The 21,798-nt window shown below is 53.2% G+C and overlaps 1 protein-coding gene across 2 annotated transcripts in view; it reads right to left on the bottom strand.

Annotated features, from left to right (window-relative positions):
• The window catches only part of NFKBIE (NFKB inhibitor epsilon), a 179,419-nt gene extending 158,404 nt beyond the window's left edge, over nucleotides 1-21,015 (bottom strand). Inside the window, exons 1-2 of one of the 2 annotated variants that reach the window (XR_013596058.1) lie at nucleotides 20,932-21,015; nucleotides 19,005-20,028 (exon numbers count right to left, since the gene is read on the bottom strand). Coding sequence is in view for 1 of the 2 variants with exons in the window: in XM_078647301.1 (XP_078503427.1) it covers nucleotides 19,005-19,363 (359 nt within the window). In the remaining variant the exon portion in view is untranslated. Of the gene's footprint in view, nucleotides 1-19,004; nucleotides 20,029-20,931 lie in introns of those variants that run through there. The other variant, XM_078647301.1, reaches the window with a different exon arrangement.
• Between the last annotated feature and the right edge of the window lie 783 nt (nucleotides 21,016-21,798).

Genomic DNA, 21,798 nt, shown 5'->3' with positions numbered 1-21,798 from the left:
GCTATTTCTTCATGGGGTTCCCACGTGCCTTTTTTAGAAGAACACCTTTGGGTTGGTGCTGGCAGCACCTGTTCTTACCTGTCCAGGACATAATTAAAAGGTACTGCTCCGAGTACTCACGGCTGCTTCACAGAATACTTGGGGTCTGTTCTCGGATACCCCAGCATGGGTACTAACCCAAGGTACCTAAGGCAGGATCACAGAATACCTTTTATTTTTACGGTGTTTTATACAGCGCGAACTTGACCCGAATCGGGTATCTGAACACTTTACAGAGCACCAGTTACGGTACATGAGGACACATTCATTTTTGTTAGACAAGGGGAGATTAAGGGATTTGCCCATAATCATAGGATGTGGAGCATCATTGCCGAGACTCGAACCCGGTTCCACAGATTCGAGGTCGACCGCCCTCGCCGTTAGGCCAACTCCACTCCCCCGTGAGGTCTGTTCCCTGGTACCCCAGTCCGGGTCACCGTCTGCTAACAGCAGGTACCTCAGGCACAATAACAGGATTCTTGGGGTCTGTTCCCGGATACCCGAGCCTGGATCACTGTCTGCTAACGGCAGGTGCCTCCGGCAGGATCGCAGAGTGCAAGAGTGTGCTGCTTCTTTTCTTGTGGCTCGATTAGATTTTCTACTCAAGCGGCAGCTTACTCAATGCAAACATAAGGTTTTTCAATGCGAGTGGTTGCGACCATCCGCAACAGCCATCGCTGAGAAACCTAAACGCCTGCATTGAGAAATCTCACCTGGAGGATTGTCCTTGCTCGCCAACTTGACGTTGGTGAGCGTTAGTGAGGAAAAGACTCAGCAGAACTGAGTTTTTTGGAACTCCACATGCTCCGCGGAGCACGGAGTGATGAAAACTCTGCAAACTTTGCGAATGGAGCGGAGTTCACCGACCAGGCATAGAGCCTGGCAGGGGGAAACGAGTCGGTCTCAAAGACTGTCTACAGGCATTTTCAAGCGTGCAGAGGATCGAGTGATCACGTTCCATTGTTACTGTCATGAAAAGGCATCTCTTTTGCATACTTGCGGCAGAAATCTACTTCCAGCCACTGATTTAGAATCCAGGTAGAGCAGAGTCCGCCTTTCATTCACCCGATGCTGATAACATCTTTACCACTGAGACCGCTTGCAGTGTAGTGTAGTGCTCATTAGCAGCGCTACGAAGCTGCAAGGCTTTTTTAATGCGCTTTTTTTTTTAATGAGTGATTGCTCTTTAACTGCTTCGCCTCGGCGGACATTCCGCTGCGGAGTAGAAAACAAGCATTTGCAATGCAATAGGTCTCAATTTATGCAAGTTTGAGCTATTCACATTGCAAATAACAATGCCTTTTATTTTTGTTTTTGTTTCTAAAACTTAAATAAAAGGCATTCTCATTTACAATGCCAACAGCTTAAACTCGCGTACATGCGAGACCTAGTGCATTGCAAATGCTTGTTTTCTGTAGTGAGGGGAATTAATAGACGGATGGCTGGGTCGTTAGAGGGGTTGGGGCAAAGAAACTAGGACTAGATGATAAAAGAAACTGGGACGAGGGAGAAGAAACAGGATGAGGGGAGGGTGGCAGGCTAACAGGTACAAGGTGGGAAGATTTTTAAAAAGCTCAATAATGTGGCCACCGTTGACCACGTCATAGCGGTTGTTTTTTTCCCCTTATTTTAAAACAAGAAATAATACCTGAATCACAGTGTGAGCAGCAGAGAGACACTAAACAAACAAAATTATTCTGGGCTAGGTTTATGCGCCCAGAAAGAAAACAAAGTGACGCGTGGCAAGCACTGACCAATTAGAAGGCAGCAAAGAAGAGTGACAATGATACCAGCGAATGGCAAGCAGTGGGAGGGTCCAAGCCCTTTACTCAACACAAGAGTCTTATCAGCACATGTGCTACCAAATGCAGCATCGACCTAAAAATAGCAAACTATCAACTTTCAGCTTTACTTGAGAGAAGGAAAGTTGTTTTTCCAAGGTCTTACTTTAAGATAAAGAAGCCTGGGTTGGAAACAATAAGCTTTTCCTATTCTTTTCAACTGGTTTTTAGCCATACTGTGAAAACAACTTTATTGATTACCTTGGCTTCTCAGAATCAAAACACCACATACTTTGTGTGTCATTTATGCTCAAAATTAGCAGAATGGGGTATGACGTCATCTGTCAAAAGCCACCATAGGGACTTTATTCTGATACTTGGTTAAAAGTCACTTTGGAGCTCTCATGTGTTACAATCGAGAAGATTTATACTAACCGAGGGCGAAACCTGCGGTGCATCCACGCCCCTCTGCTTTTCCACTAATATATAGAATACCTTAAAATAGCTTAAAATAAAGTGAACCTGCTTCCGTCCAAAAGGGGATGGTGAGCCTATTTCAATCTTACAGTATGCTGATGGCAGTGTAATATCAGATCGGACAGTTGTCCCCGAGGTCGCTTATACAACTGAGAGCATACTGCTCCATTAATAAGCATACTGCATTAATAAGTTATCCATAAATAAAGAGAAGGCATCAAGGAATATAAAAAGGCCGTTTGTATGTGGAAACGTTCAAATGAAGTGCGCTGCTGCCTATAAAGAGCTGGCCATGTTTTTTTTTTAACATAGGGGAGGAGTCAAATTAAACCAGGCCACACTGAAAGGTTAAGGCCCATGCCTTTAACTCCTATTTCTGTCTCTCTGTCCATTATGCTGTGTGGGTCAACTCCCACCATAAGGATAATTCACCTAAAGCCTGTGCCAACTTTTATATGGTGTTTGCTGCATTGTGGGCCTGATCCTCCTGCTGGGCCGACTTAGCACAACGCCTTACTTAGAGCATTTTGTCTCGAATATCTGATGCTACAGGCCCACGCACAGGGCTCGAGTCAACGTACCACGCGGGTGGACGGCATCCCCCCACTTATTTTAGCAGGTGGGTGCCGTCCCCCCTGCCAAACAGCTGGACTTCACTCTTTGGCCTCTCTGTGTCGAGATCAGAGCTCACAGCACGCTACTCACGCGCTGGCTTCTCAGATGCAACCACATCTAAGGGGTGAGCGAGGGGAGGCAATGAGCCCGATGGTGCAAGCCACCTTTCGTAACGTCACTTCCTGTTGTGACATCACTTCGGGTGACAGCGTCCCCCACTTCTTTTTTTAGGACTTGTGCCCTGCCCACGCACATGTAGAACTTAATTTACTAAAGGAAGTCTAGATTCTTGAAGGCGTCAATATGCTTTCAACCGTGATCTTCTCTCTAAACTTCCTTGAAAAACCCAACATGGTGCGAGATGAACAACTCATACTCAAATTATGTAAATCCCTGAAAGAAGCATTCTTAAAATCTTTGGCAAAAGTAGTAAACACTGAGCCGACGGCAGGAGAGAAAGTGAAAGCATGTGATGCGCGCGCTGAGCCACCGGTTTCTCTGCTGAAGGAAGACAGGAGTTGGCACGTGCGGACAGGAGATGTGCACGCGTACGGAGTGCACATCTTCTGTCCGCGCGTGCCACCTCCTGTCTCCCTTCGGAAGAGAAACCGGCGACCATAGGTCTCGCCAAGGCATGCAGTGCATGTGCTGCGTCGCTAAGGCGAGACCAAAAATGGCACATGCGCGATTCGGACGGCCCCTCTGCACACGCCCACTGTGGCATCGGACGGCTGGCGGCTGTCCGACGCATGGAAAAGTTTAAATACACTGTGGGGCCCACGTCATGTCGATTGATGCAACGAAGCAACTGCTTTTCAAAATAAGAGACCGACAGATCTATATAATGCAAGTAAAAGTTGGCCGATGTCTTTCACGCTGATCGCAGTGGTGAGCAACTCTCCACAGCAAACATAGCATTCTGTGTAGAATATTTTATATTTATGTGCCCATCAATAAACAGTTACCTATAAACAAATCACTGATAAGTCATTTATCAGCTTCAGGTGAATGAAAGGCTAAATCTCCCATTCCATCCCTTGCAGAGCTCTCTGAACAGGAATTCAGCTCGTCTGAAGTTACCTTAGCGGCCAAATTTTGCACAGGGCCACAGTCCAAGGGACCCGAGGTGTGGGGCGTTCTCTAGCACTTTTGTTTGCATCATTGAATAGAAAAAATAGATCCCCCCCCCACCAGTGTTGGCTGGCCAACAAAGCAGTCTGACATCACCACCTTGAAAGGGCCAGGGTATGGGCCGCTTGTTTGTTCCCGTGGGCCATGTGGGGTCCATGAATACTCGCCCACCTGACCGTGCCAGGACGCACGCTTACCCAAAAAGTCAGTCCACAACTAACCACCACTGAAGAGCGATAGTTAACGTACATTATGAATAGGGCTCCCAGTTTTCCATTTTTACTGATTTTTACAGATTAATGCAGCCGGAAAACAATGTGTTTCTTGTCTGTATTTATTTTTAAAAGCGGAAAAATAATGCAAAAAGGGGTGCTTGTGAGTGACTTTTTATGCTGCAGTTCATGGGTTCCGGGCCAGCAGCTGAGCAGACAGGTAGCATGGGGTTAAAAAACCACAAGTTGAGATTTCCTTAACCCCTCCGCTGTGCCGAACGTTCCGCCCCAGTGCGGAACGCTCTATTAAGCGGAAAGGGCCGGAACGTTCAGCGGACGTGCGCAGCACTACCGAGGTAGTGCACGCGACGTCCGCTGAACGTGCGCCGCACGGAAGGGGTTAAATACGGGTATACGTTAACATATATTTGTGTATAATGCTACTCTTTACCCTGTGGGTGTAGAGTTTTGCTATATTGGCTGCTTAATTTGCTAAAACACGACAGGCATCAAAGTATGAGTGTGTGTTATTCAGTTAAATAAACATAGACACATACCATTTTATCACTCCATTTGTTCATAAAACACAAACTAAATATGGATAACTACCAATAAGATGGGTAAAAAATAAATCTAAATGAATGCAGATGGAAAGGTTTTAAAAATGGAGAGGTGTGGCGCAGCGGTCAGGGCAGCTGACTTCAGAGCACAGGGTTCACGGTTCGATCCCCGGCTCCTGCAGCAACTGTTAAAAGATAAAGTATTCTTACAGGTTAAACCAGCCTTACTGTACCTACAATTACAGGATAACCCACGGAACATCTTTTATATTGCAAATTTTTTTGTATTAGCCGTTCGGATCAAGAAATTAAGAAACACAGGAATGATAGACTTATGAATTTTAGAGGCTATTTATTATATTATATAATAATGAAATTGTATGTTTTTTAAAGAAAGTTGTTTTGTATATAGGAGTTTTATAAAATTGCAATCATGGATGTATTTTATAGTATCCTTGTATGATTTTTATTAATGGAATAAAGTGGTATTGACTGACTGGCAGCAACTCAGCCCAGCACCATGTGACTCTGGGCAATAGCTCTCTTAATTTCCACGACGGCCCCCAGCGCCTTGAGACCCATAAGGGTGAGTAGTTCGCGCTTTTTTACGGATTTTTTTATTATTTAAAAATAAATACAATAAAATGAAACACAACTAAGCACGCTGTATTCCAAGTGTAGTGGCAACAGCGGCGGCACGTGAGTGTGGTGAAACTGTGTTGATATGTGCCATGGACCACGTGGCACCTATTACTGCCTTCTGGCATGTCCCTACCTACGTCATTTGGAGAAGAAAAGGGAATTGGCAGAGCTGAGATGAGCTAGTTTGGCCAAGACCACACATGTTGGTGTAGTTGCGCAATCGGCGTTAGAATGTGGTCTCCCAGTGACACAGTTTATAATTCACGGTCTAGACAACAACCCACCGCATTACGCCATCTTTATCACCCTGTTGTGCTGTGAGATGCTTGTAGGGCGCCTTCCAGCATCAATAGCGGCTTCTGAAAATTTGCATGAAAAGTTGCTGTAAAATGCAGTTTTTGGCTCAAAGATCTCCAGCCTCTGATGCACCCCAAGGAAATGCGAAAGCGGTTAAATGCCTGCCTCGAGGACACGCCCCGAGCGGGGCCTCATGGCTGGTTACCAGAGCCGCCCCTAGGCCGGTTAAAAGAGCCGCCCCTAGGCCGGTTACCAGAGCCGTCCCTAGGCCGATTACCAGAGCCGCCCCTAGGCCGATTACCAGAGCCGCCCCATGGCCGGTTACCGGAGCCGCCCCATGGCCGGTTACCGGAGCCGTCCCCATGGCTGGTTACCAGAGCCGCCCCTGGAAGGTTACCAGAGCCCCCCCTAGGCCGGTTACCAGAGCCGTCACCATGGCCGGTTACCAGAGGCGTCACCATGGCCGGATACCAGAGCCGTCCCTAGGCCGGTTACCAGAGCCGTCCCTAGGCCGGTTACCAGAGCCGTCCCTAGGCTGGGTTCTATTCCCCCATGGCCGGTTACCAGAGCCGCCTCTAGGCTGGTTACCAGAGCCGTCCCCCTGGGCCGGTTACAAGAGCCGTCCCCATGGCTGGTTACCAGAGCTGTCCCCAAGGCTGGTTACCAGAGCCGTCCCCCTAGGCCGGTTACCAGAGACGTCCCTAGGCTGGGTTCTATTCCCCCATGGCCGGTTACCAGAGCCGCCTCTAGGCTGGTTACCAGAGCCGTCCACCTAGGCCGGTTACCAGAGCTGCCTCTAGACCGGTTACCAGAGACGTCCCTAGGCTGGGTTCTATTCCCCCATGGTCGGTTACCAGAGCCGCCTCTAGGCTGGTTACCAGAGCCATCCCCATGGCTGGTTACCAGAGCCGTCCCCATGGCTGGTTACCAGAGCCGCCCCCATGGCTGGTTACCAGAGCCGCCCCCATGGCTGGTTACCAGAGCCGCCCCTAGGCTGGTTACCAGAGCCGCCCCTAGGCCGGTTACCAGCGCTGCCCCATGGCTGGTTAGCAGAGCCGCCCCCAGGTCAGTTACCAGAGCCGCCCCTAGGCTGGTTACCAGAGCCGTCACCATGGCCAGTTACCAGAGCTGTCCCTAGGCTGGTTACCAGCGCCGCCCCCTGGGCCGGTTACCAGAGCCGTCCCCGCGGCTGGTTACCAGAGCCGTCCCCCGAGGCCGGTTACCAGAGCCGTCCCCTAGGCCGGTTACCAGAGCTGTACCCCTAGGCCGGTTACCAGAGCCCCCCCTAGGCCGGTTACCAGAGCCGTTCCTAGGTCGGTTACCAGAGCCGTCCCTAGGTCGGTTACCAGAGCCGTCCCGCTAGGCTGGTTACCAGAGCCGCCCCTAGGCCGGTTACCAGAGCCGTCCCTAGGTCGGTTACCAGAGCCGCCCCTATGCCGGTTACCAGAGCCGTCCCTATGCTGGTTATCAGAGCCGCCCCTATACCGGTTACCGAGGCCCCCCTGGCCGGTTACCAGAGCCGTCCCTATGCTGGTTATCAGAGCCGTCCCCATGGCTGATTACCTGAGCCGTCCCCATGGCTGGTTACCAGAGCCGTCCCCATGGCTGGTTACCAGAGCCGTCCCCATGGCTGGTTACCAGAGCCGTCCCCATGGCTGGTTACCAGAGCCGTCCCCATGGCTGGTTACCAGAGCCGTCCCCATGGCTGGTTACCAGAGCCGTCCCCATGGCTGGTTACTAGAGCCGTCCCCATGGCTGGTTACCAGAGCCGTCCGCATGGCCGGTTACCAGAGCCACCCCTAGGCCGGTTACCAGAGCCGCCCCTAGGCCGGTTACCAGAGCCGCCCCTAGGCCGGTTACCAGAGCCGCCCCTAGGCCGGTTACCAGAGCCGCCCCTAGGCCGGTTACCAGAGCCCCCCCTAGGCCGGTCACCAGAGCCGCCCCTGGCCGGTTACCAGAGCCCCCCCTAGGCCGGTTACCAGAGCCGACCCCTAGGCCGGTTACCAGAGCCATCCCCATGGCAAGTTACCAGAGCCCCCCCTAGGCCAGTTACCAGAGCCGTCCCCTAGGCCGGTTACCAGAGCCGTCCCCTAGGCCGGTTACCAGAGCCGTCCCCTAGGCCGGTTACCAGAGCCGTCCCCATGGCTGGTTACCAGAGCCGTCCCCATGGCTGGTTACCAGAGCCGTCCCCATGGCCGGTTACCGGAGCCGCCCCTAGGCCGGTTACCAGAGCTGTACCCCTAGGCCGGTTACCAGAGCCCCCCCTAGGCCGGTTACCAGAGCCGTCCCCTAGGCCGGTTACCAGAGCCATCCCCATGGCTACTTACCAGAGCCCCCCCTAGGCCGGTTACCAGAGCCGCCCCTAGGCCGGTTACCAGAGCCGTCCCCTAGGCTGGTCACCAGAGCCCCCCCCCTAGGCCAGTTACCAGAGCCGTCCCCATGGCCGGTTACCAGAGCCGCCCCTAGGCCGGTTACCAGAGCCGCCCCTAGGTCGGTTACCAGAGCTGTACCCCTAGGCCGGTTACCAGAGCCCCCCTAGGCCGGTCACCAGAGCCGCCCCTAGGCCGGTCACCAGAGCCGCCCCCCTAGGCCAGTCACCAGAGCCCCCCCTAGGCCGGTTACCAGAGCTGCCCCTAGGATGGTTAACAGAGCCGTCCCCTAGGCCGGTTACCAGAGCCGCCTCTAGGCCAGTTACCAGAGCCGTCCCCTAGGCCGGTTACCAGAGAAGTCCCCCTAGGCCGGTTACCAGAGCCGTCCCCATGGCCAGCTACCAGAGCCGCCTCTAGGCCGGTTACCAGTCGCCCCTAGGCCGGTTACCAGAGCCATCCATAGGCCGATTACCAGAGTCATCTCCATGGATGGTTAACAGAGCCACCTCTAGGCTGGTTACCAGAGCCATCCCCCTAGGACGGTTACCAGAGCCATCCCCCTAGGCCGGTTAAAAGAGCCGTCCCCATGTCCGATTACCAGAGCTGTCTCCATGGCTGGTTAGCAGAGCCGTCCCCATGGCCGCTTACCAGAGCTGTCCCCCTAGGCCGGTTACCAGAGCCGCCCCTAGGCCAGATACCAGAGCCGTACCCCTAGGCCAGTTACCAGAGCTGTCCCCCTAGGCTGGTTACCAGAGCCGTCTCTAGGCCGGTTACCAGAGCCGACCCCTAGGCCGGTTACCAGAGCCATCCCCATGGCAAGTTACCAGAGCCCCCCCTAGGCCGGTTACCAGAGCCGCCCCTAGGCCGGTTACCAGAGCCGTCCCCTAGCCCGTTACCAGAGCCATCCCCTAGGCCGGTTACCAGAGCCGTCCCCCAGGCCGGTTACCAGAGCCGTCCCCCAGGCCGGTTACCAGAGCCGTCCCCATGGCTGGTTACCAGAGCCGTCCCCATGGCCGGTTACCGGAGCCGCCCCTAGGCCGGTTACCAGAGCTGTACCCCTAGGCCGGTTACCAGAGCCCCCCTAGGCCGGTTACCAGAGCCGTCCCCTAGGCCGGTTACCAGTGCCATCCCCATGGCTAGTTACCAGAGCCCCCCCTAGGCCGGTTACCAGAGCCGCCCCTAGGCCGGTTACCAGAGCCGTCCCCTAGGCCGGTCACCAGAGCCCCCCCTAGGCCAGTTACCAGAGCCGTCCCCATGGCCGGTTACCAGAGCTGTCCCCCTAGGCCGGTTACCAGAGCCGTCCCCATGGCCGGTTACCAGAGCCACACCTAGGCCGGTTACCAGTCGCCCCTAGGCCGGTTACCAGAGCCGCCCCTAGGCCGGTTACCAGAGCCGCCCCTAGGCCGGTTACCAGAGCCGTCCCCTAGGCCGGTCACCAGAGCCCCCCCTAGGCCAGTTACCAGAGCCGTCCCCATGGCCGGTTACCAGAGCTGTCCCCCTAGGCCGGTTACCAGAGCCGTCCCCATGGCCGGTTACCAGAGCCACACCTAGGCCGGTTACCAGTCGCCCCTAGGCCGGTTACCAGAGCCGCCCCTAGGCCGGTTACCAGAGCCGCCCCATGGCTAGTTACGAGAGCCGCCCTAGGCCGGTTACCAGAGCCGCCCCTAGGCCGGTTACCAGAGCCGCCCCTAGGCCGGTTACCAGAGCCGCCCCTAGGCCGGTTACCAGAGCCGCCCCTAGGCCGGTTACCAGAGCCCCCCCCCCAAGGCCGGTTACCAGAGCCCCCCCTAGGCCGGTTACCAGAGCCCCCCTAGGCCGGTTACCAGAGCCCCCCCCAGGCCGGTTACCAGAGCCGCCCCTAGGCCGGTGTTGGACCGGCCTCGTGGCGTGGTCCTACCGCTCCCGCATGGCGGGCCCCGGCCGACATCGGCCCTCCATCCAGCCCGGGTCGCCCTCTGGCACACCTCTGCACGCCCTCCAAACCACCAGATCCGCCACCCGGCGGCCCATGACCACTGACACGGCCCCCTCGGGCCGCCCCAGCATTACCGGTCCGGTGCCCACCCCGGTCCCTCATTCCAGGCCCGACGCCATCTTGGGCCCATCACGTCACAGACACGTGGTCCCGGACCAGCCGCGGCCACGGCCCCAGCGAGCCCGCCATCGAGGCACCAAGAACCCTCCGGGTGGTAGAGTGGCCACTCCACCAGAGACAAGGAGAGGGGAGTTTCGATGGCTCTCCAACCGTCCCCGGATGCCTGGTTTCGATCACCCTCCGGCCTCCCTGGGCTCCGGCTCCACCCCCCTGCTGGGTGTCTGGACACCATCATCCCGGCCCCTCTGACCCCCAGGCGAGAGGGTCCGGACATCAAAGGACTCCAGACCTATATCTGGGCCCGCCCCGGAGTAGGACTGCAGTTGTATCCCGGAGTCGAGAAGCCCTGCTGACGCTGTCGCGGCTGACCCTGAGACGAACTCCTTTTGCTGCTCTACCTGGAGCCTGCTGGCGCTGCCGCGGTCCATCTTTGCTGTAACCATCTTGGAACCTGCTGGCGCTGCCGCGGTCCATCTTTGCTGTAACCATCTGGGAGCCTGCTGGCGCTGCCGCGGTCCACACTCGCTGAACCATCTTGGAGCCTGCTGGCGCTGCCGCGGTCCACACTTGCTGAACCATCTTGGAACCTGCTGGCGCTGCCGCGGTCCACACTCGCTGAACCATCTTGGAGCCTGCTGGCGCTGCCGCGGTCCACACTCGCTGAACCATCTTGGAACCTGCTGGCGCTGCCGCCGTCCACACTCGCTGAACCATCTTGGAGCCTGCTGGCGCTGCCGCCGTCCACACTCGCTGAACCATCTTGGAGCCTGCTGGCGCTGCCGCGGTCCACACTCGCTGAACCATCTTGGAACCTGCTGGCGCTGCCGCGGTCCACACTCGCTGAACCATCTTGGAGCCTGCTGGCGCTGCCGCGGTCCACACTCGCTGAACCATCTGGGAGCCTGCTGGCGCTGCCGCGGCCCCACCTTCCGGAACCCCCCAGCTCGAGGATTGAGAGCTGTGCGTAGGGTCCAATTGCAACCGACCATCTATAAGACTGTCCCGCTACCTTGCCCCTTGCCACGAGACTTTCCAGATCTCTGGATCTGCTGTATATATTGAACCGATACTTATTGCCCGATAAAGATTGAAAACTCTATCTACGTGTGGTGTATATTTGTAGTGGTGTGGTTACTCTGCTGTACGATTCTAGGAGAGGGCCCTCCCGTCGGAGGCCTCTCGACATCGCTCGGTCCCTTCTCTGAAGGAGGGGTAGACCTAGGGGTGGTCAGTCAGACACCTTCTGCCTCCCCCGGGTTCGCCTTTCTAACAGCCGGTTACCAGAGCCCCCCCTAGGCCGGTTACCAGAGCCGCCCCTAGGCCGGTTACCAGAGCCCACCCCCCCTAGGCCGGTTACCAGAGCCGCCCCTAGGCCGGTTACCAGAGCCGCCCCTAGGCCAGTTACCAGAGCCGCCCCTAGGCCAGTTACCAGAGCCGCCCCTAGGCCAGTTACCAGAGCCGCCCCTAGGCCAGTTACCAGAGCCGCCTCTAGGCCGGTTTCCAGAGCCGTCCCCTAGGCCGGTTACCAGAGCTGTCCCCCTAGGCCGGTTACCAGAGTCGCCCCTAGGCCGGTTACCAGAGCCGCCCCATGGCCTGTTACGAGAGCCGCCCTAGGCCAGTTACGAGAGCCGCCCTAGGCCGGTTACCAGAGTCGCCCCTAGGCCGGTTACCAGAGCCGTCCCCTAGGCCGGTTACCAGAGCCGTCCCCATGGCCGGTTACCAGAGCCGTCCCCATGGCCGGTTACCAGAGCCGTCCCCATGGCCGATTACCAGAGCCGCCCCTAGGCCGGTTACCAGAGCCGCCCCTAGGCCGGTTACCAGAGCCGCCCCTAGGCCGGTTACCAGAGCCGCCCCTAGGCCGGTTACCAGAGCCGCCCCTAGGCCGGTTACCAGAGCCACCTCTAGGCCGGTTACCAGAGCCGTCCCCTAGGCCGGTTACCAGAGCTGTCCCCCTAGGCCGGTTACCAGAGCCGTCCCCATGGCCGGTTACCAGAGCCCCCCTAGGCCGGTTACCAGAGCCACCTCTAGGCCGGTTACCAGAGCCGCCTCTAGGCCGGTTACCAGAGTCGCCCCTAGGCCGGTTACCAGAGCTGCCCCTAGGCCGGTTACCAGAGCCCCCCCTAGGCTGGTTCCTTGTCCCTAGGCCGGTTACCAGAGCCCCCCCTAGGCCGGTTACCAGAGCCGCCCTAGGCTGGTTACCAGAGCCGCCCCTAGGCCGGTTACCAGAGACTACTCCCTAGGCCGGTTACCAGAGCCGCCCCTAGGCCGGTTACCAGAGCCGCCCTAGGCTGGTTACCAGAGCCGCCCCTAGGCCGGTTACCAGAGACGACTCCCTAGGCCGGTTACCAGAGCCGCCCCTAGGCCGGTTACCAGAGCCGTTCCCTAGGCTGGTTACCAGAGCCGCCCCTAGGCCGGTTCCTAGTCCCCAGCCCGCGTGCACCTCCCCACCCTCCAGGCTTTGCACCCAGCCCTGGGGCCTGGCAGGGGGTTTCCAGAGCCTGGAGTCCAGCCTCCACTCAGCTTCCTGTCACTACTTCCGTTTTTGTGATCGAGGTTTAGGTTTCTACACCAGGCCCCTCCCCCAGTTCAAAGTGTCACCAGCACAGCAGGCAGCAGGGCCTGGCCTCACAGGCTTCACAGGGGACACAGGTGAAAGGATATACGTCCTGTGACATCAGCATTGAAGGACATAAAAGTATGGAAGCTGTGACCCCTAGGGCAGTGGGGGAGTAGGGCAGTGGGGGAGGGGTCAACGTGTTTAGGGCCAGAGACGAGGCTAAAAGTAACTAAATATTCTGCAACTATTTATGTTGGCCTTTCACCTTCAGGTAAATGCATATAAAAATAAAACTCACAGCGTAAACAAAATTAAATGCAAGTTAATACAATCTGCTGGAAACGCACTCTATCACGTTATGAAAGTTCAGCTGGTTAATGCAATCACTGCAGATGCTGGCTCTTTCAGCAGACAGTCACAGAATCAACTCCTGCTTGTTGCAGGGAGCATAGTGACTTGTGTATTTATAGCGCTAGGAAGCCCCAGCCTGCTACTGAAAGCACTGTGAATATGCAACTCATTGCCAAAGCGTTTCTCGGCAGCCTTTAGGTTTGTTGAATAACCAGCAGCACTCATGGGCATGTCCTTGGGCCAGCAGGCCCCCTGGCGACCAGGCTTGCTGTCCTTTAGCTGACTGTCCGTCCATGTCTTCACTGTAGAGCCAGGTCTGGTGTGTCAGTGGACTACTGCGTCCACTGCAGGGGCCTGTGTTCAACCTCATGGTCACAGGTTCAAACCCTGGTGGTTGCACTCAGCCTTTCATCCTTCTGAGGTCGATAAAATTAGTATAATAGAGTTGGGTAACAATAAAAATATGTTATTCATCTCCAAGATACCCTTGGGTGAACATACATATGTTATGTTACAGGAGAGGCCTTCCCTGCCCATTCAGTGAGAGGCACCTCGCTAGTGCAAAACAAACAAAAAGCAAAGTGCAGGCGGCGCAGTGCTCCAACCTGTGAGCGCTCTAGATGTATGTGTGGGGGGGAGTGGACTGTATATGTGGAGTACAAACAACGCATGATATGTGGGTGCCTATTATAAAAAATAAAGAGGGCAGTATGTATGTTATATAAACTACTCACTATATTAGTTTGCACACTATACCAGTATGTGGGATACCTACCATCAGTGGTGTAACAAAACTTGAGGGGGCTTCCCTGCAAGGTACATGGAGGCCCCGCCCCCCACTTCAGACCCAATCAGGAGCTCTCAGGCCAGGGTACTGTGCGGAGGGGGCCCCTGCAGCTTGGGCCCCCCTGCACCACAGGGGCCTATGTTACACCACAGCCTGCCACAAGGGGGCCTGCAGAGCTGTTCATAGGTACCAGGGGACTGAAAAGCATAAAACTGCGCGTCTGTCTCTCGTACGTCATTATCCGCCACGCGCTGTGTCCCATAACGCAATAACCGCACCTCGGTGGTCATCACGCACGACATGGAAACACTTCCCGCATAGGATCAAAACAAAAACATCCTACCAACCGCGCACTCTACACAGTGTAGCGTGCTACTTACGTAGCCTAGCGCTTGAACACCCCACATTAGGGCAGTAAGCTCTATATAAATGCTATATAAGTGCTATATGAATGCAAATCTTTCTTCCCCTTTTATCCTTCTCACTCCAAGTAACGGACTAATATCCACCACTGAAATTAGTAAATTACTTCAAATTTCACTATACTAATTCAACACTAATCCTCTATAGGCTTCCGGAATAGCGTGCGTCAACAAGCGCTATATAAATACAAACCTTTGTCCTCCTCTATCCTTCTGCTATCATTCCAAATCCAGATAACTGACTGACCTATCCACCACTTAAAATGTACTTGCATGTTTCACTATACTAATTCAACACTAATCCTCTATGGGTCCCGGAGTAGCGTGCTACTCACCGAAAAAGCGCTTCGACGCCTCGTCAGGGGTAGTAAGCGCTATATAAATGCAATTACAATACAATACAATGTAAAGGGTAGGTGACCCGTAACACCGCCCTGTAACAGATGACTGTGTAAGATTGTGAATGTCATAGTTAGAATGTGTCACAACTTAACAATAGACATATCAAGGACAAGCTTCAGAAAAGTTGAGGAAGAAGTAGGTATACGTAGGTATTCATACCTCCACATGAAGACATGCACACTTGCCAACAGACCCGATTCAGACGAGAGACTCCTGATTTTTGATGCAAAAATTGCGTTATTTTGGCGGCCTCTCACCTGAAACTGTCTTTGCTTCTATAAAAATCAATGGGGAAAACATTCGCCTGATCACTTTTTTTTTTTAAATCTCCCACTTTCCCCTCCTAAAATGTTGGCATGTATGCATATGGCACATGTCAAATGTCAAATGCTTTTATATAGCGCAACATAACGCCAAAAAGGTCTCAGGGCGCTTGAATAGAATGCTATTCATTAACAAGCTGATCAGATAGTTACTGGCGGTGATGACTGTTTTTCATGTTCCATACTTTACAGGAAGTACAGCACAGGCAGGGAACTCACGTGACTACACTTTCCCCTGATACATATGAGCTGTTTATAGATAATGCAGGCCATTTAGAAAAAAAAACTAGAAACAGACCATTTACATAAAGTAGGAACGGGCTTGGAGACGGATGCCGGCACGCAAATGATCCTCCCAAGATGGCCGCTCGCAGATGAAAGTCAGCGGTCTAGTGTAATAACACTGATTGAAGCATCAAATGGATTCTTCCGCGCAGCAGCATTTTTTTTTAATGCTTTTATATATAGCGCAAACATTACCTGAAGGTGTCAGAGCGCTTTACAAAAGAACCAGTTGCGTTACATAAGGATTTAGGATTACGTGAGTTACATAGGAGATACAAACTGAAAAAAATTTGAAAATGTACAAGGTGTAAAGTCACTCACGGAAGTGATACAAACAGATAACCTCTAAAATCACATGGGAATGGTAGTAAGTACAAATGTCTACTACATATACTAGTGGTTAGAGTTCTATATATACAAATAGTAAATTCACACAGGATTACATTTTAACAGCAATTAGGATAGGATAATTATATAATACATCCCGTTTTCACTGAGATATAACGCGGAGAACAGGGCTTTAAGTGGGCAGGTGCACTCCGGTACAGAGTACCTGCACTTCTTTAATTTGAAAGGGGAGTACCTGCACTTCTCAGCACTGTTAAAGTATATTTAATGTGGAAGCCCCTGCATACGCTTATAAATACTTCTGTGCACACAGGGGCACCTAGCTCTGGTCTGCACTTTTCTTCTATACGAAGATTGTCTGGCATTGTTGTGCTGGGATCAGGGACCACAACTCCCACAATGCACTAGTTCAGTGTTTCCCAAACTGTGGGTCAGGACCCCGAAAGTCAGAGCAATAAATAAAGATGCATTTAAATTCAATGTGTAACCTGTCACATTTATTGGAAGACAGAGGTAAAAATGTCTGGCTGCTTTGAACATGGGGATTGGTGTTTACTTTTCTTTCTCCGACTCCAAAGCGAGAGGAGGGGGTAAAGTGAATTATGTTACAATGTAGGATGTACTTTAAGTACCTGTAAATGAACTGTACATATTCAGCAGTGAGGAAAGAAAAAAGGAACACATTTTTTGTAATTTTGAAATGTGCTGGAAACAAAGTTTTGAATAAGATCAAAACTAATCAAGACACTTTACTTGCTGACGCACAAATGATAAATGTTTCGCCCGCCTCATATTTATTCAAGGTAGGTGGGTCGTGAAAGTTTGTTGTTCTAAAAAGTGGGTTGTGGTTCTAAAAAGTTTGGTAACCACTGCCCTGGTCACTTCTTGAAAATCAGAGGCGGTGGTCCTGTTTCCCAGATGACGAGAGACCTATTCTTAGGCGCCGGGACCCCGTACGGGAATCCTGATTCCATGGTTTGAACCGAGCCCTAAGAAGTTCGAGTAATTAACTGCTGAAGCCTCACAAATTCAACAAAAAGAGAACTTACAACTGAGCCTTCTCTGGTCTTACTCCAAGAATATGGAACTCTCTTCCTCCCGAAATCAGAACTAACCCCTCGATCGCCGCATTAAAAAAAGAAGCCAAAGGGTTGTTCCTGAATAGCTACTTGCAAAAATAGTCATGAAATCACCAAACAATCTGTGCTTCCTGATTTACTGCTCTGTTTTGTAATGTCCTACAATGCTTTTTATGCTGCTGTGTACCTCCTGGGTAAATTGCTTGCTTTCAAGTACACAGTGCTCTGGTACCCTGATGGGTCATGTTCGCACTATATAAAACCTCTCAAATAAATAAAATAAATAAATAAATTTCAATAGGGACACCATTTTCCAGGAATAAATAGGCTGTTTGTTTGATAACCCAGCTTGCGATACCCCCACAAAAGTGTAACAAAGACCTGAAATGTGATATTTATTGTGCCGCTCACATGAGACTAGATAGAGTTAGCTCGTGCTAGTTGAAGTTGGCAGGCAGGGCACGCCTCTAGGCCTTGCTGCGGAGTTTCATGTGACCATGGTTGTCCAGCTGCTGTGAGGACTCAGCAGCTGGAGCTCTCGGTGGTGGTGGTGGGGGGGGGGCTGTTGCATAACCTGGCGCTGGTGTTATACCTTCACTTTCTAGACACACCCTACCTGAGATACATATTATTAGCTTCCGGGGTCTTACAGTGGGTTTAGAGCCCGCCCATTGCTTACCATTGGCTGACTGTATTGTCACTCTCATTTGCTTGCTTCTCATTTGATGACTATTCTTGTCCATCTTTTGTTCGCCCCTCCTCTGGAGCACAGTAGCGGCTGCTACTGGATTCGGTGGTGAGGGAGGGGGAATGGGGGAGACGACAAAGAAAAAACAAAAACATTTACCTGAAACGGCAGGCCGCGGCCTCTCCCTTCGTTCTCGGCCAGCAGCAGGAAGCATCCGGCTCCCACGTTCCCCTGAGCCGATCCTAACCTTGCAATGCAGCATTGTGATTGGTCTGAGCACCGTGGATCTCAAATGGGGAATGGGAGACTTTGCATGCTCCTCACCAGGCTGCGTAATGCAGCCTGGCGGGGAAGATGCAAAGTGCGCATGACACTTTAGCCGGCCAGAGAGGGCCAGACAAGTAGTCATGCTCTCTTAAGGAGTGAAAAACACTCCTCTCCCCTGCTGTGCCTCGCCCCGCGAGCCGCTGACAGCAAAGGAAAACTAAAATGAGAATAACCATAGTTATTAACATTTCAGTTTTCCTTTTGTTCTCTGGGGTGGCGCTCCTCCGCCATAGTGGAGGAGCCGCTACTGCTGGAGCATGTTCTCTTTACTTTGTTCCTTCCACGGCTCACTTTTAGGGAACTACTTTCCTCTTTACGCCTAAGCACTCCATCAGAGTAATGATGTCTCGCTTGTATGCTTTTGTCCTCCTCCCCACTCTCTGTGCTACTCTCTCTTTATTTTCTGTGTGTTGCTCAGTGCTCACCCCCTTGTTCTCTGTGTTGCTCTCTTTCAGCCATGTGCTTCCCTCTCCCCAGTCCCCCCGTGTAGCTGATCGTTTTCTCTGCATACCCCCTTGCTTTTTTTTGATAGCTTGTGTTGCCCCCAAAAAAATGCAACAAATCAAATAGCCATTTCACCGTTTTAGCCTATTTGGCTTTGCCAATGCTTGTTTGTTCTAGGAAGGTGCTTTACCAGTAGTGTGGATGCTCATAAACCTAGGAACACGTGGTCATGAGATCTGGTGAGGAGGCGGCTTGGATTCAACTATGTCACATTTTTGTGAATAACCAAGCTCAGCTCGCAGCTGGGTCGCCACTGAAGTACATACACAACAGAAAGACACCACCTTCAGTGTAAAGTTGTTGAACCTCCTGCAGAATGGATCTGTCCCTCTATGGGGGTACCGTGACCCTAGCAGTAACGCTATTTATGACAACTGATGCAGCCTGGCTCCCTCTTGAGTTCATGTGTGGTGGCGCCACCAGGCAGCTGCCTACAGAGCCTACAATGGAAGGGAACCCTATGTTTTTATTTATAAAGTTTTATATAGCGCGAACTTGATCCCGAAGGATATCAGAGCGCTTTACAATTTGAGGCAAAGAACATTGAAAGTATTGACCCACTAATACAAGTTTCTAAAAAGCCACTCAGTGATTGCTAGATCTACACACACATCTAAACACTTACTTATAGGTCTACTGGTGAGAGTTGCACACCCTCCCCCCAGAGCTCAGTGATACTCAGACACTTGTAGTAAATACCCGGCAGTACTCACGTGTCCCCATCCTCGGAGATGTAGGCCAGGGCCTGCAGGGGGTCCTGGGCCGATGCCTTCTCCCCGGGGGGCTCCCCGGCACACCCCGCCAGCAGGGAGTCTGTGATGGAGGAAGAACCGTAGGCAGAGTCCACCCTCTCCTGCTCCAGGCCCTCGCCCCTCTTCTCCCCAGGGGGCCCATCCTCGCCCTCAGAGGGGGGCCCTCGCCGGGAGGGTCCAGAACCCACCGAGGGGCTGGTGGGCAGGGAGGGTGAGGGGGAGGTCACGGAAACCAACACACCCGAGTCAAAGGGCCCGTCCTCGGGGTCAAAGGGCAGCTCGTCCTTAGGGGCCTTCTTCAGGGGCCCCGGGCCCGACATACTGGACTAGAGGCTCCTAGGTCCGGTGGGGCTGCAGACAGAAAGGTAAGGTCTCAATGGGAGGAGAGCTCCCAGGTGTGAGACTCCATGAGAGTCAATGGGATCACTGAGGGTGGCCAGGAGGGAGGCAGTGGTCCGATGCGTGACAATGACGTCCGATGCGTGACTATGACGCCCAGTGCGTGACACCCCGCTCCAAGAAGTGAGACACACACAACGAGCCTGACCGTTGCCAAAAAGAATCAGACTCCCCTCCTGGGGAGTGTGCACCAGCGTGTGAGACTCGTCCCAGTCAGTGAGACCCTCATCAAGTGAGTGACACCCTGCTTCAAGAAACGAAACAAGCACCCAGTGAGACAAACACAGTGCATCCGACGGTTCCCAAAAGAGTGTGATGCGCTTCCAGTGAAGGAGTGTGATACAGTGTGTGAGACTCTTCCGATGAGTGAGACTCTTCCTATGAGTGAGACTCGGTTCCAGTGAGTGAGACTCTTCCGATGAGTGAGACTCTTCCAGTGAGTGAGAATCGCTTCCAGTGAGTGAGAAGATGCTCCAGCGTGTGAGACTCACTCCCAATGAGTGAGACTCGGCTCCAGTGAGTGAGACTCAATTCCAGTGAGTGAGACTCTTCTGATGAGTAAGACTCTTCGGATGAGTGAGACTCGCTTCCAGTGAGTGAGAAGATGCTCCAGCGTGTGAGACTAACTCCCAATGAGTGAGACACGGTTCCAGTGAGAGAGACTCAGTTCCAGTGAGTGAGACTCTGTTCCAGTGAGTGAGACTCAGTTCCAGTGAGTGAGACTCAGTTCCAGTGAGTGAGACTCAGTTCCAGTGAGTGAGACTCTTCCGATGAGTGAGACTCTTCCAGTGAGTGAGAATCGCTTCCAGTGAGTGAGAAGATGCTCCAGCGTGTGAGACTCACTCCCAATGAGTGAGGCTCGGTTCCAGTGAGAGAGACTCCTTTCCAGTGAGTGATACTCCGTTCCAGTGAGTGAGACTCGGTTCCAGTGAGTGAGACTCCGTTCCAGTGAGTGATACTCCGTTCCAGTGAGTGATACTCCGTTCCAGTGAGTGAGACTCTTCCGATGAGTGAGACTCTTCCGATGAGTGAGAATCGCTTCCAGTGAGTGAGAAGATGCTCCAGCGTGTGAGACTCACTCAATGAGTGAGGCTCGGTTCCAGTGAGAGAGACTCCTTTCCAGTGAGTGATACTCCGTTCCAGTGAGTGAGACTCGGTTCCAGTGAGTGATACTCCGTTCCAGTGAGTGAGACTCCGTTCCAGTGAGTGAGACTCGGTCCCAGTGAGTGATACTCGGTCCCAGTGAGTGATACTCGGCTCCAGTGAGTGAGACTCCGTTCCAGTGAGTGAGACTCTTCTGATGAGTAAGACTCTTCGGATGAGTGAGACTCGTTTCCAGTGAGTGAGAAGATGCTCCAGCGTGTGAGACTCACTCCCAATGAGTGAGACACGGTTCCAGTGAGAGAGACTCAGTTCCAGTGAGTGAGACTCAGTTCCAGTAAGTGAGACTCAGTTCCAGTGAGTGAGACTCAGTTCCAGTGAGTGAGACTCAGTTCCAGTGAGTGAGACTCTACCGATGAGTGAGACTCTTCCAGTGAGTGAGAATCGCTTCCAGTGAGTGAGAAGATGCTCCAGCGTGTGAGACTCACTCCCAATGAGTGAGGCTCGGTTCCAGTGAGAGAGACTCCTTTCCAGTGAGTGATACTCCGTTCCAGTGAGTGAGACTCGGTTCCAGTGAGTGAGAATCGGTCCCAGTGAGTTAAACTCGGTCCCAGTGAGTGAGACTCGGTCCCAGTGAGTGAGACTCGGTCCCAGTGAGTGAGACTTGAGGCTTCGATCAGTAACCGGAGCCAGGCACCTGTCAGTGGGTTGCACAGGTCCTAGCAGCAGAAAAACCCAACTTGTGCAAGAGGAAACACTGCAGCCAAGAACAGGCCTCACAGGGCGGCTCCGGGCGTCTCCCTGGCAGGCAGCTCGGGGGGGTTAATGCACCCCGTGCAGAGATCTCAGTGCAGCTAACATGAAAGGGTGCAAACCAATGAAGATAGCCCGAATGCACCCTCTGGGGGTTGTGTGCACGTGCAGCAGGAGGTCCAGGTAAGATAGCTCGGCGGGTTAATGCACCAAGTGCAGAGATCTCGGTGCAGCTACCAGGACAGGTTGCAGACAGCTCGGATGCACCCTCTGGGGTTCGTGTGCACGTGCAGCAGCGGGTCCAGGTAAGATAGCTCGGCGGGTTAATGCACCAAGTGCAGAGATCTCGGTGCAGCTACCAGGACAGGTTGCAGACAGCTCGGTTGCACCCTCTGGGGTTCGTGTGCACGTGCAGCAGCGGGTTCAGGTAAGATAGCTCGGCGGGTTAATGCAGCTTCCGCGGAGCTCGTGTGCACGAACCAGTGAAACAGCTCACTCTTTT

Source organism: Lissotriton helveticus, chromosome 6 (genome assembly GCF_964261635.1).
Source record: "Lissotriton helveticus chromosome 6, aLisHel1.1, whole genome shotgun sequence".
NCBI classification, from domain to species: domain Eukaryota; kingdom Metazoa; phylum Chordata; class Amphibia; order Caudata; family Salamandridae; genus Lissotriton; species Lissotriton helveticus.
The sequence above is the reverse complement of the archived record's forward strand: the minus strand, read 5'-3'. Positions and strand labels throughout refer to the sequence as shown.